Source organism: Perognathus longimembris, chromosome 20 (assembly GCF_023159225.1).
Source record: "Perognathus longimembris pacificus isolate PPM17 chromosome 20, ASM2315922v1, whole genome shotgun sequence".
Taxonomy (NCBI): domain Eukaryota; kingdom Metazoa; phylum Chordata; class Mammalia; order Rodentia; family Heteromyidae; genus Perognathus; species Perognathus longimembris.
The window spans coordinates 43,618,738-43,630,399 of NC_063180.1; the positions used below are offsets into that span (position 1 = coordinate 43,618,738).

Below are 11,662 nucleotides of genomic sequence, written 5' to 3' on the forward strand. Positions count from 1 at the left end.
CAGGGACAGTGCTCAGGCCCTGAGTCCAAGCCCCAGGAGTGGCCAAAAAAACCCAAAAAACAGTCTCATAGACTTTCCTGCTTGGGCTGGCTTTGAACCACAATCTCCCCTCCTAGATATGGCTAGGATGATGGGTGTGAGCCACTAATGCTGGGCTCTTGAAGACTGTTATAACTGTATCGCAGGTAGAATTGTTGACCATCTCCTGAACTCTTTGGTTAGACCTTTGCTACTCTGCTGTCTTGTGGTAGCAGGTAGGTAATTTGTATCCTGACTCAGGCAGGGTATTTTTCTGTCAATAGTGGGCACTAGAATTGTGCAAAGCTGCCACCTGGCTTAGAAGTTACTGTAAATATCATCTGGCCAAATATATCTACCTGTCAACCTTGAACCTGAAGGCTAACCTAAATTCTGGATTAAGTTGGAGGTTCTTGGGAGCAGTTACAAAGAAAAGAAAACTATTAAGCAAACCAACAGATTGTGAAATTCACAAAGTCCAATGGTAGGGATAAAGCCAGTTACAAGAGCAGTCCTTGCTGGGCATAGGTGGCTCATATCTGTAATCCTAGTTACTCAGGAGGCTGAGATCTGAGGATCAAAGTTTGAAGCCTAGGCAGGAAAGTTGATGACGTTCTTATCTCCAATTCACCACCAAAAAGCTGGACGTAGAGCTGTGGCTCAAGTGGTAGAAAGCCAGCCTTGAGCGAAAAAGCTAAGGGGGGCAGCACACAGACCCTGAGTTCAAGCCCCTGGACCAGAGTGTGTGCATACATGCACGCGCACATGAACACAGAGATTGACAATGGAAACAGTATAGATGTTCAAGAATTGATTAACCCAATTCCCTATTAATTAACCTTTAGGTTCCACCCACATTTCCCATTTCTAAACAAGATTGCAATGCCCATTAAAGAGAATAATCTCACCAGCATCCATTTTCTTCTCACCTAACCATTAATTACCCTGATAAGAACACATTCTACACCTGATCTTGCTAACATGATGGGAAATAGTCCTCATGAATTAAAGGTGCTTTTCATTTGGAGATTTCATTCTAGAGATTGTTTTGTTTTGGTAGTAGCAAGGTTGAACACAGTACTTTATGCTCATTCAACTTGCTTGCTCAGCTGCCATGTACATTTTTGTTTTCAGTATTACTGTTATTATTTTGCTGGTTATTTCCGAAATGGAGTTTTCTGCTTGGGCTGGCTTTGAGCCTAAATCTTCAGATTCCCACCTCATGAGTAGCTAGAATTACAAGCATGAAGCCCGTGACACCTAGGTACACATGTACTCTTATGTTTGGCTTCTGTTTTTTTTTTTTTTGCCAGTCTTGGGGCTTGGACTCAGGGCCTAGGCACTGTTCCTGAGCTTCTTTTGCTCAAGGCTAGAACTCTTACCACTTGAGTCACAGCGCCACTTCTGGCTTTTTTTGAGTAGTTTATTGGAAATAAGTGTCTCAGGGACTTTTCTGCCTGGGCTGACTTTGAACTGTGATCCTCAGATCCCTGTCTCCTGAGTAGCTGGGATAACAGGCATGAAACCATCGGTGCCCAACACGTCTGGCCTCTTTTACTTGGCATTACACTGATATTGTTCACCAGCCTTGTTGAGGAGGTTCTAGATTACGCATATTGCTGTATAATATTTCCTTATAGGCACATAGTACATTTCCATTCTTCTGTTGATGGATTTGGGAAGCTTCCATCATGTCTGTTATGGAGAGTGTGGCTTGAACATGCCAACGCATATCTTTGGGTATGCAGCATCAGCAAATAATGTGAAGCAATTGTTGAAGGTAATTTATTACCAATTTATGTGTCCAACAGAAGCGTGTGTGGAGCCCGGTGCCAGTGACTCATTCCTGTAATCCCAGTCACTCAGGAAGCGGAGACCCGGGAGATTACGGTTAGAAAGCCAACCCAGGGCCCAGGTGCCAGCGGCTCGTGCCTATAATCCTAGCTCCTCAGGAGGCTGAAATCTGAGGATCTCAGTTCAAAGCTAGCCAGGGTAGAAATAGAACAGTCCATGAGACTCTTTTCTCCAATTAACAACCAGAAAACTGGAAGTGGTGCTGTGGCTCAAGTGGTAGAATGCCAGCCTTCCAGCTTTGAGCTGAAATGCTCAGGGACAGAGCCCAGGCCCAGAGTTCAAGCCCCACAACTAAAAAAGAAAGAGAGAGAGAGAGAGAGAGAGAGAGAGAGAGAGAGAGAGAGAGAGAGAGAGAGAGAGAGAGAGAGAGAGAGGAAGGAAGGAAGGAAGGAAGGAAGGAAGGAAGGAAGGAAGGAAGGAAGGAAGGAAGGAAACCAACCCAGGTAGAAAAGTCCACAAAACTCCATCTCCAGTTAACGAAAACTAAGCAAGAGAGCAAGTCCCTGAGTTTTAGCTCTAGTACTGGTGTGTACACACAGGCACACACACGAACATGCACACACACACACACACACAGAGTGTAGGTGGGTTCCAATTGTTTAACATACATGCCAGTACTTCTTCACAGAGCTGTTCTGATGTGTGTGGTGATTATATATGTATGTGTATATATATAGACATACACATGTGTGTATAGTATATATCATACACATACTATACACATATGATAGTGTATATGCAATATATAATATAAAAAAATAATATTTTTTCAAAAGCTCAAGGACAGTACTCAGGCTCTGAGTTCAAGCTCCAGGACTGGCAAAAAATAAAAAATAAAAAGATAGGGGGAGGGGGAAATGAGGGAAGAGGTAACAAACAGTACAAGAAATGTATCCAAAGCCTAATGTATGAAACTGTAACCACTCTGTATATCAGTTTGACAATAAAAATAAATAAATAAATAAAGATTTGCACTCAAGGTCTTATACTTGCTAGATACTTCCCTTTTTTTTTTTTTTTTTTGCTAGTCCTGGGGTTTGAACTCAGGGTTTGGGCACTGTTCCTGAGCTTCTTTTGCTCAAGGCTAACACTCTGCCACTTGAGCCACAGCACCACTTCCAGCTTTTTCTTTTTGGCCAGTCCTGGGCCTTGAACTCAGGGCCTGAGCACTGTCCCTGGCTTCGTTTTGCTCAAGGCTAACACTCTGCCACTTGAGCCACAGCACCACTTCTGGCCGTTTTCTGTATATGCGGTGCTGGGGAATCGAACCCAGGGCCTCATGTATACAAGGCAAGCACTCTTGCCACTAGGCCATATTCCCAGCCCCTCCAGCTTTTTCTTGTTAAGTGGTTCTGAGGAATGAACCCAGGGCTCCATGCATGCTAGGCAAGGACTCTACCTCTGAGCCATATTCCCAGCCCTGAGCTGCATTTTCTTACTGCTTAGATGGAGCTGTGTCTTTTCTTCATGTCCAGGATCTAACACAAAACTTGACCTCCGAAACTGCTGATACACCCGTGGATTTCTTTTAAGAAAGGGCTTGTGTATAGGAAGTATCACACATACATGTGTGTTTACAGTGTGGTCATGTGTTCCTCATCTGAAAGGACCAGGAATATGATAGATAAACAGTATCTGTGCCACAGGACCTGGCCTTCCCTTTTGCTTCTGCCAGCATACGTGAAGATGTAGTCAGACAAATTCCGTGACAGTTAGGATGTGAACTGGCTGCCAAGATGGAGAGGAAGGAACAAACCTTGACCTTCCACCATCCTCAGGCCCCTAAAATGAAGGGCAACCGGAAATACCTAAGGGTGAGGAGGTACCTAATTGTAGATCAGAGGGGAGAAAGAGGACTTAAAGGTAGGACTCATAAGAGAATGGCCTAAGGACTGGGAAAAAGATCACTCTGAAAATTCTTTTGATACAAGGGTTAGGGAAAGATATGTTCTAACTGGGCACTGGTTGCTCATGCCTGTAATCCTAGCTATTCAGGAGGCTGAGAGCTGAGGATCCAGGTTCAAAGCCAGCCCACACAGGAAAGGCCTTGAAAATTATCTCCAGTTAACCATCAGAAAACCAGAAGTGGACCTGTGACTCAAAGTGGTAGAGTGCTAGTCTTGAACAAAAACAGCTCAGGGAGAGTGCTCAGGCCCTGAGCTCAAGCCCCAGGACTGGCAATAAATAAATAAATAATCTATATAGTTTTGTTTTTTTTTTGGCCAGTCCTGGGCCTTGGACTCAGGGCCTGAGCACTGTCCCTGGCTTCTTCCCGCTCAAGGCTAGCACTCTGCCACTTGAGCCACAGCGCTGCTTCTGGCCGTTTTCTGTATATGTGGTGCTGGGGAATTGATCCTAGGGCCTCATGTATCCGAGGCAGGCACTCTTGCCACTAGGCTATATCCCCAGCCCCTATATAGATATTTTTTATTTTTTTTAATTTTTATTCAAGACTAGCACTCTACCACTTGAGCCACAGCACCATTTCCAGATTTTTCTGTGTATGTGGTACTGAGGAATCGAACCCAGACTTCATACATGGTAGGCAAGCACTCTACCACTAAGCCACATTTCCAGTCCCATAGATACTTTTAAATCAACTCCCCTGGATAGTTAGGATGTTGAGATCTGAGGCTCATAGTTTAAAACCAGCCCAAGAAGGAAAGTCCATGAGACTCTTTTTTTCTTTTTCTTTTTGCCAGTCCTGACGCTTGAACTCAGGGCCTGAGCACTGTCCCTGAGTGTCTTTTGCTCCAGACTAGCATTGTATCACTTGAGCCACAATGCCACTTCTGGCTATTTCTGTATGTGTGGCACTGAGGAATGGAACCCAGGGCTTCATGCATGCTAGGCAAGCACTCTTCTGCTGAGCCACACTCCCAGCCCCAGTCCATGGGACTCATCTCCAATTAATCACTATAGGAAGTCAGAAATGAAGCTGTGGCTCAAGAGGCAGAGTGCTATCCTTTTTTTTTTTTTTTTGCCAGTCCTGGGCCTTGGACTCAGGGCCTGAGCACTGTCCCTGGCTTCCTTTTGCTCGAGGCTAGCACTCTGCCACTTGAGCCACAGCGCCACTTCTGGCTGTTTTCCATATATGTGGTACTGGGGAATCGAACCCAGGGCTTCATGTATACGAGGCAGGCTCTCTTGCCACTACTTGATCAAAAAGAGCTCAAGGTCCCCTGAGTTTGAGCCCCAGGACCAATACAAACCAAACCAAACCATAGAAATCTAAGCTGGAGAAGAATGGGAGGCTTGGGAGCCAGGGGTTATCTTTTTGGGGTAGGCAATACTTCCCTCATCCTTGTAGCCTACCCTCCCCACCAAGGAAGAACCCAATGCCACCATGCCACACGAGAAGCAGCGGTACCACATGGATCGGACATCCACCTACATCCGGATGTTCTGTGGCAGTCTCTGTGGCCTGAGCCTCCTGATGGTCCTCTGTACGTGTCCGTTGAGCTGGGTGCAGTTCCTGGTGACCAAAACCGGTGTGGAGCTCTTTGCAGGACTCTGGACCATATGCAAGCACGAGATGTGCTGGAGCCACATCCCCAAGCCACCCTGTGAGTGCCACGAAGGTAGATGCCACGGGCGCCCCCTCCTCCACCCCCGCCCCTCTACCCCGGCTCCAGGCTCCAGAACTTCCTTCCACATTGCCTTTTTGTCTTCCTTCTTCCAAGACCTCTTAGCTATCTCCTCTCCAAGCCCAGCATGGATCTTGGCCAAAGTTCTGAATGTGAGCAGCCTTCCTGCGCTGCTGGCCTCGGGGTTTCCAGTGGCCAGTCATTACTCGGTACTCTTCATCACCTGACTTGTGACACAGTAACCCCCCTGCACCTCGCCTTCACAGCGATAGAATGACAGCTTCAGCAGCACATATGCCAAAAAGGGGGACGATACAGAGGTGAACAGCATGGCCCTTGTGCAAAGGTGACATGCAAATAAGTGCCCCCTATCTTTATTTTATTTGTTTTGTCTTTGTTGCCAGTCCTGGGCCTTGGACTCGGGGCCTGAGCACTGTCCCTGGCTTCTTTTTGCTCAAGGCTAGCACTCTGCCACTTGAGCCACAGCGCCACTTCCGGGTTTTTTCTATATATGTGGTGCTGAGGAATTGAACCCAGGGCCTCATGTATACGAGGCAAGCACTTTGCCACTAGGCCATATTCCCAGCCCTATCTTTAAAACAGTAAAATACCTCCCTAAAACTTAAACATATAGTAACAATACATTTTTTTTTTTTTTGGCCAGTCCTGGGCCTTGCACTCAGAGACTGAGCACTGTCCCTGGCTTCTTCCCGCTCAAGGCTAGCACTCTGCCACCTGAGCCACAGCGCCCCTTCTGGCCGTTTTCCGTATACGTGGTGCTGGGGAATAGAACCTAGGGCTTCATGTATGGGAGGCAAGCTCTCTTGCCACTAGGCCATATCCCCAGCCCAATTTTTTTTTGGCCAGTCCTGGGCCTTGGACTCAGGGCCTGAGCACTGTCCCTGGCTTCTTCCCACTCAAGGCTAGCACTCTGCCACTTGAGCCACAGCGCCGCTTCTGGCCGTTTTCTGTATATGTGGTGCTGGGGAATCGAACCTAGGGCCTCGTGTATCCGAGGCAGGCACTCTTGCCACTAGGCTATATCCCCAGCCCCCAATTTTTTTTTAATAAAAACCTTTTTGTGGCAGTACTGGAGCTCAAAATTAGTGCCTTGGTGCTGTCCTTGAGTTTTGCTTTTTTTTCCCCCTCAAGGCTAGTACTCTACCATTTGAGCTACAGCTCCATTTCTGTTTTTTTGGTGATATAATGGGAGATAAGAATCTTACAAACTGGAGCTAGGAAGGTGGCTTAGTGGTAGAGTGCTTGTCTTGAATGCATGAATCTCCGGGTTCAATTCCTCAGTGCCACATACCCAGAAAAAGCTGGAAGTGGCGCTGTGGCTCAAGTGTTAGAGTACTAGCCATGAGCACAAAGAGACTCAGGGACAGTGCCCAGGCTGTGAGTTCAAGCCTGCAGATTGCAGAAGAAAAAAAAAGACCCTCCAGGGCTTCCTTAAGCAATTTGTCCTTTGGTCTAACCAGGCCCTTCCTTTCTTTTTTTTTGTTTTTGTTTTTTTGGCCAGTCCTGGGCTTGGACTCAGGGCCTGAGCACTGTCCCTGGCTTCTTTTTGCTCAAGGCTAGCACTCTGCCACCTGAGCCACAGCGCCACTTCTGGCCGTTTTCTGTATATGTGGTGCTGGGGAATCAAACCCAGGTCTTCATGTATATGAGGCAAGCACTCTTGCCACTAGGCCATATTCCCAGCCCTCTTCCTTTCTTATTATTCCCATAGATTATCTGCAGGGCTCCAGGATCTTCTGGCTCATCGCTATCTTTGCCATACTCTTTGCCCTTGGCTGGCTCTTTATCTCTTGTCTCCATGGAAGGGAAAACATGACCATCAACTTGGATATGAAGGAATCTCTGCTCAGCTTCTTATCAGGTACTGACCTAGACTGGCAAGGTAATACAATCTCTCTGGGCTTAGCAACTTTTTTTTTCTTATCCTCTAATATCACACTTAAGTGGCTAGTTACCTATTCTTTTTTTTTTTTTTTTTTTTGGCCAGTCCTGGGCCTTGGACTCAGGGCCTGAGCACTGTCCCTGGCTTCTTCCCGCTCAAGGCTAGCACTCTGCCTCTTGAGCCACAGCGCCGCTTCTGGCCGTTTTCTGTATATGTGGTGCTGGGGAATCGAACCTAGGGCCTCGGGTATACCAAGGCAGGCACTCTTGCCACTAGGCTATATCCCCAGCCCTAGTTACCTATTCTTATTTTTTTTTTTTTTTGTCAGTCAAGGGTTTGAACTCAAGGGCCTGTACGCTGTTCTTGAGTGCTCTACACTTTGAGCCACAGTTACACTTCTGGTTTTCTGTTGGTTAATTGGAGACGAGAGATCATGGACTTTCCTGCCTTGGCTGGCTTTGAACTGTGACCGTCAGATCTCCATCTCTTGAGTAGCTAAGATTACAGCCATAAGCCACTGGCACTAGATCCTATTGTCTTCTTATAGAGAACATACTTTACACCAAGGTAGAAGCCCCTTTCTCATCTTAGGCAATCCCCAAGGTTCTTTTTTTAAATCCTTTGAGTAGGTGTATGTATACTGGTTTTGAACTCAGATCTCTAACCTCTTGCTTGGCTTTTTCACTCAAAGCTGGGGCTCTACCACTTGAGCCACACCTCTACTTCTGGCTATTTGTTGATTAATTGTTGGTGAGAGTCCCATGGACTTCCCTTTCTAGGTTGGCTTTGAACTATAATCCTCCGATTTCAGCCTATTGAAATACTAGGATTAAAGGGAAGAGTGACCAGTGCCCAGCAAGTGGGTTTTTTGTTGTTTTGTTTTGTTTTGGCCATGGGGCTTGCACTCAGGGATTGGGCACTGTCCTGACTTTTTTTTTTTTTTTTTTTTTTTGCTCAAGGCTAGTGCTCTATCACTTTGAGCCACAGATCCACTTCCAGTTTTCTGGTGGATAATTGGAAATAAGATTGTCACAATCCTACCTGGGTTGGCTTTGAACCAGGATAATCAGATCTCAGCCTCCTGAGTAGCTAGGATTACAGGCGTGAGCCAATGGTGCTCAGCTTGAGGTTTTTGCTTTTTTTTTTTTTTTTTTTGGCCAGTCCTGGGCCTTGGACTCAGGGCCTGAGCACTGTCCCTGGCTTCCTTTTGCTCAAGGCTAGCACGCTGCCACTTGAGCCACAGCGCCACTTCCGGCCGTTTTCTGTATATGTGGTGCTGGGGAATCGAACCCAGGGCCTCATGTATATGAGGCAGGCTCTCTTGCCACTAGGCCATATCCCCAGCCCCTTGAGGTTTTTGCTTTTGATACTTGCTAGATGTATGATCCTAGAGGCAGAGGACAGGGGGTGACAGTCAAGGCAGATTAAAGATGCTGATAGGTTGTGAAATCTTTCCTTCTGGTCCCAGCCATCTGCTTGCTCCTCTGCCTCTACCTGTTTGTGGCGCAGGTTCGCTGGCATCGAACAGATGTCATGGAGTCTGATTTCCTCTGGCCCTATTACCTTAATTGGTGGAGTGCCATCTTATACATGTGTGCAGGTAAGTCAGTCCCCGTCCCCCCATTCCACCCCCCCCCCCAGCCTTGTGCGGCAGCTGCAAGCAGGAAAAGGGAACTCATTTCTGGAAAGGGAGGGAGGATCTTGGAGAAGGTTTCATCTTCTAAGCATTTATTTGTACATGGATTTAGAAGCAGAAAACCTAGAATTAGTAAGCTGTTGTCTCACCAAGTGGGGTATGGCAGGTTGTGTAATTTGTTCAAGACCACAAGAAAACATCCAAACCATCATTTAAATCCAAGAGATTCAAGCTTTATCCTGACCAGACTGAAATACTACTGTAAATGCAAATAGGAGCATTGGAGTTTAAGGAGAAACAAGAGGCCTTTAGAAGAGAATAACAAAGAAGGAGTAAGAACTTTTCTTTGTCGTCGTGGGGCTTGAACTCACAGCCTGGGCACTGTCCCTGATCTTCTTTTGCTCAAGGCTAGCACTCTACCACTTGAGCCACAGTGCCACTTGCAGCTTTTTCTGTGTATGTGGTGCTGAGGAATCAAATTCAGGGCTTCATGCATGGCAGGCAAGCAGCACTCTACCACTAAGCCACCTTCCTAGTCCTCCTGAGCTCTTTTACTCAAGGCTAGCATTCTACCCCTTGGAGCCACCGTACCACTTCTGATTTTCTGATGGTTCATTGGAGATAAAGTCTCACTGGGATTTTTCTGCCGAGGCTGGCTTTGAACCGTGATCATAAGGTCTCAGCCTCCTAAGTTGCTCGGATTACAGCCATGAGCCTCCAGCACCTAGCAGTAAGAACTTTTAGAAGACAAAAGATCACCTACTGGGGTTGGGAATGTGGCTTAGCGGTAGAGTACTTGCCTAGCATGCAGGAAGCACTGGGTTTGAGTCAACAAAAGTAGATAAAGCTAGGAGTGGCACTATGGCTCAAGTGGCCACTCGAGTGCTAACCTTGAGTAAGAGGAAGCCAGGGACAGTACTCAGGACTGGTAGAAGAAGAAAAAAAAAAGAGGGGGCTGGGACTATGGCCTAATGGCAAGAGTGCTTGCCTCGTAAACATGAAGCCCTGGGTTCGATTCCTCAGCACCACATATACAGAAAAGACCAGAAGTGGCACTGTGGGTCAAGTGGCAGAATGCTAGCCTTGAGCAAAAAAGAAGCCAGGGTCAGTGCTCAGGCCCTGAGTTCAAGCTCCAGGTCTGGCAAGAAAAAGAAAAGATCAACTACTATCCAACCTCATTTCAACTTTTTGTCTGTCTCTAGGGATCATCTCTTTTCTCAACTGTGTAATTTCCAAATATCTCCCTTCTGAGGAAAATATCACTGTGATTCCAACAGAGAAGTCAAGGCTGGGCTTTGGCCCAGTGACTGCAGTGTCATTGGCTGAAGATAATGCACAGGCTTCATTTGAAACTGCCAAATGAAGTAGAGGAAGAAATATCAACTATAAAATTGGGATGGTGATAGGAAAGCCCAACCTTAAAGTGGGAGAGAGGCTGAGCATTTTTGGAAATCTAGGAAACCTTCCTATCCTCATGTATGACTGGAAGGGACAGCATTAAAGCTAATGCCTTTGTGTGCACTCGATCTAAAATGTGTATACTGCTCATAAAGACAGTAATGGTGGCTCATGCTTACAATTCTAGCTACTCAGCAAGCTGAGATCTAAGGATCATAGTTCAAAGACAGCCTGGGAAAAAAAGTCTGTGAGACTCATCTCCAATTATCCATCAAAAAATATCTAGGGGCTGGCAATGTGGCTTAGAGGTAGAGAGCTTGCCTAGCATGCACGAAGTCCTGGGTTCAATTCTTCAGCACCACATAAACAGATAAAGCCGGAAGTGGCGCTGTGGCTCAAGTGGTAGAGTGCTAGCCTTGAGCAAAAAGAAGCCCGGGGCAGTGTTCAAGACCCTGAGTCCAAGCCCCAGGACTGGCAAAAAATATCTATCTATCTATCTATCTATCTATCTATCTGGAAGTGGAGTTGTTGTGGCTCAAGTGGTAGAGCAAAAAATCTCAGGGAGAGAGCATCCAGGCCCTGAGTGCAAACCCCAGGACTGGCATAAAAGAGAAAGAAAGAAAAAGTAATGACAAGTTACTTAAGAACAAATTTCTAAAACAAAAAGAAGTCCAAGTTGTAGGGTCATGCATGGAAGAAACTAGAAATAGATGGAAAGATCTCTTTGGGTGTCAGAATTTAATAAGTAAAAATGGCTTACAGTGAAAAATGTCAATTAGCTCTGTTTGGAATTTTTTGTGTCTCTGCGCCAGTACTGAGGCTTGAACTCAGGGCCCTGGTACTGTTCCTGAGCCTTTTTGCTCAAGGCTAGAGCTCTCCCACTTGAGCCAAAGCTCCACTTCTGGCTTTTTGGTGGTTAATTGGAGATGAGAGTCGCATGAACTTTTTTGCTGGGGCTGGTTTTGATCTCTATGATCCTCTGATCTTAGCCTTCCGAGTAGTTAGGACTACAAGTGTGAGCCCCCAGAAGTGGCGTTGTGACTCATGTGGTAGAGTTCTATGCCTTCTGAGTAGCTAGAATTATAGACAAGTCCCACAATGCTTGGTGTTCATTACTAATCTTTTATGCCCCAGGTGATACAAGAGTTATTTCCAAATAGAAATTGGCCCACACACCCCCACCTTTAGTAGTAACTTAATCTCAGAGTAATTAAATTCAGTTGTCTGTTTTCAAGACTGGCACACTGTTTCTTTTTTCATTTAGCT

At 46.2% G+C, this 11,662-nt stretch overlaps 1 protein-coding gene across 1 annotated transcript; it reads left to right on the forward strand.

The window, feature by feature from the left end:
* The first annotated feature begins 3,608 nt into the window (after positions 1 to 3,608).
* On the forward strand, positions 3,609 to 10,469 carry Tmem202 (transmembrane protein 202). Its single transcript, XM_048369543.1, has 5 exons — positions 3,609 to 3,686; positions 5,183 to 5,438; positions 7,192 to 7,341; positions 8,831 to 8,962; positions 10,201 to 10,469. Exons 1-5 carry the CDS (start codon positions 3,609 to 3,611, stop codon positions 10,359 to 10,361), a joined length of 777 nt encoding a protein of 258 aa, XP_048225500.1. The 3' UTR covers positions 10,362 to 10,469.
* Positions 10,470 to 11,662: the final 1,193 nt, after the last annotated feature.

Excerpts from the sequence above, each read along its gene's own strand:
- Tmem202 (XM_048369543.1), top strand. The coding sequence starts at position 3,609 with ATGGAGAGGAAGGAACAAACCTTGACCTTCCACCATCCTCAGGCCCCT. Across the intron at positions 3,687-5,182 it reads GCAACCGGAAATACCTAAGG|CCTACCCTCCCCACCAAGGA; the intron begins GTGAGGAGGTAC and ends TCATCCTTGTAG. Across the intron at positions 8,963-10,200 it reads CATCTTATACATGTGTGCAG|GGATCATCTCTTTTCTCAAC; the intron begins GTAAGTCAGTCC and ends GTCTGTCTCTAG.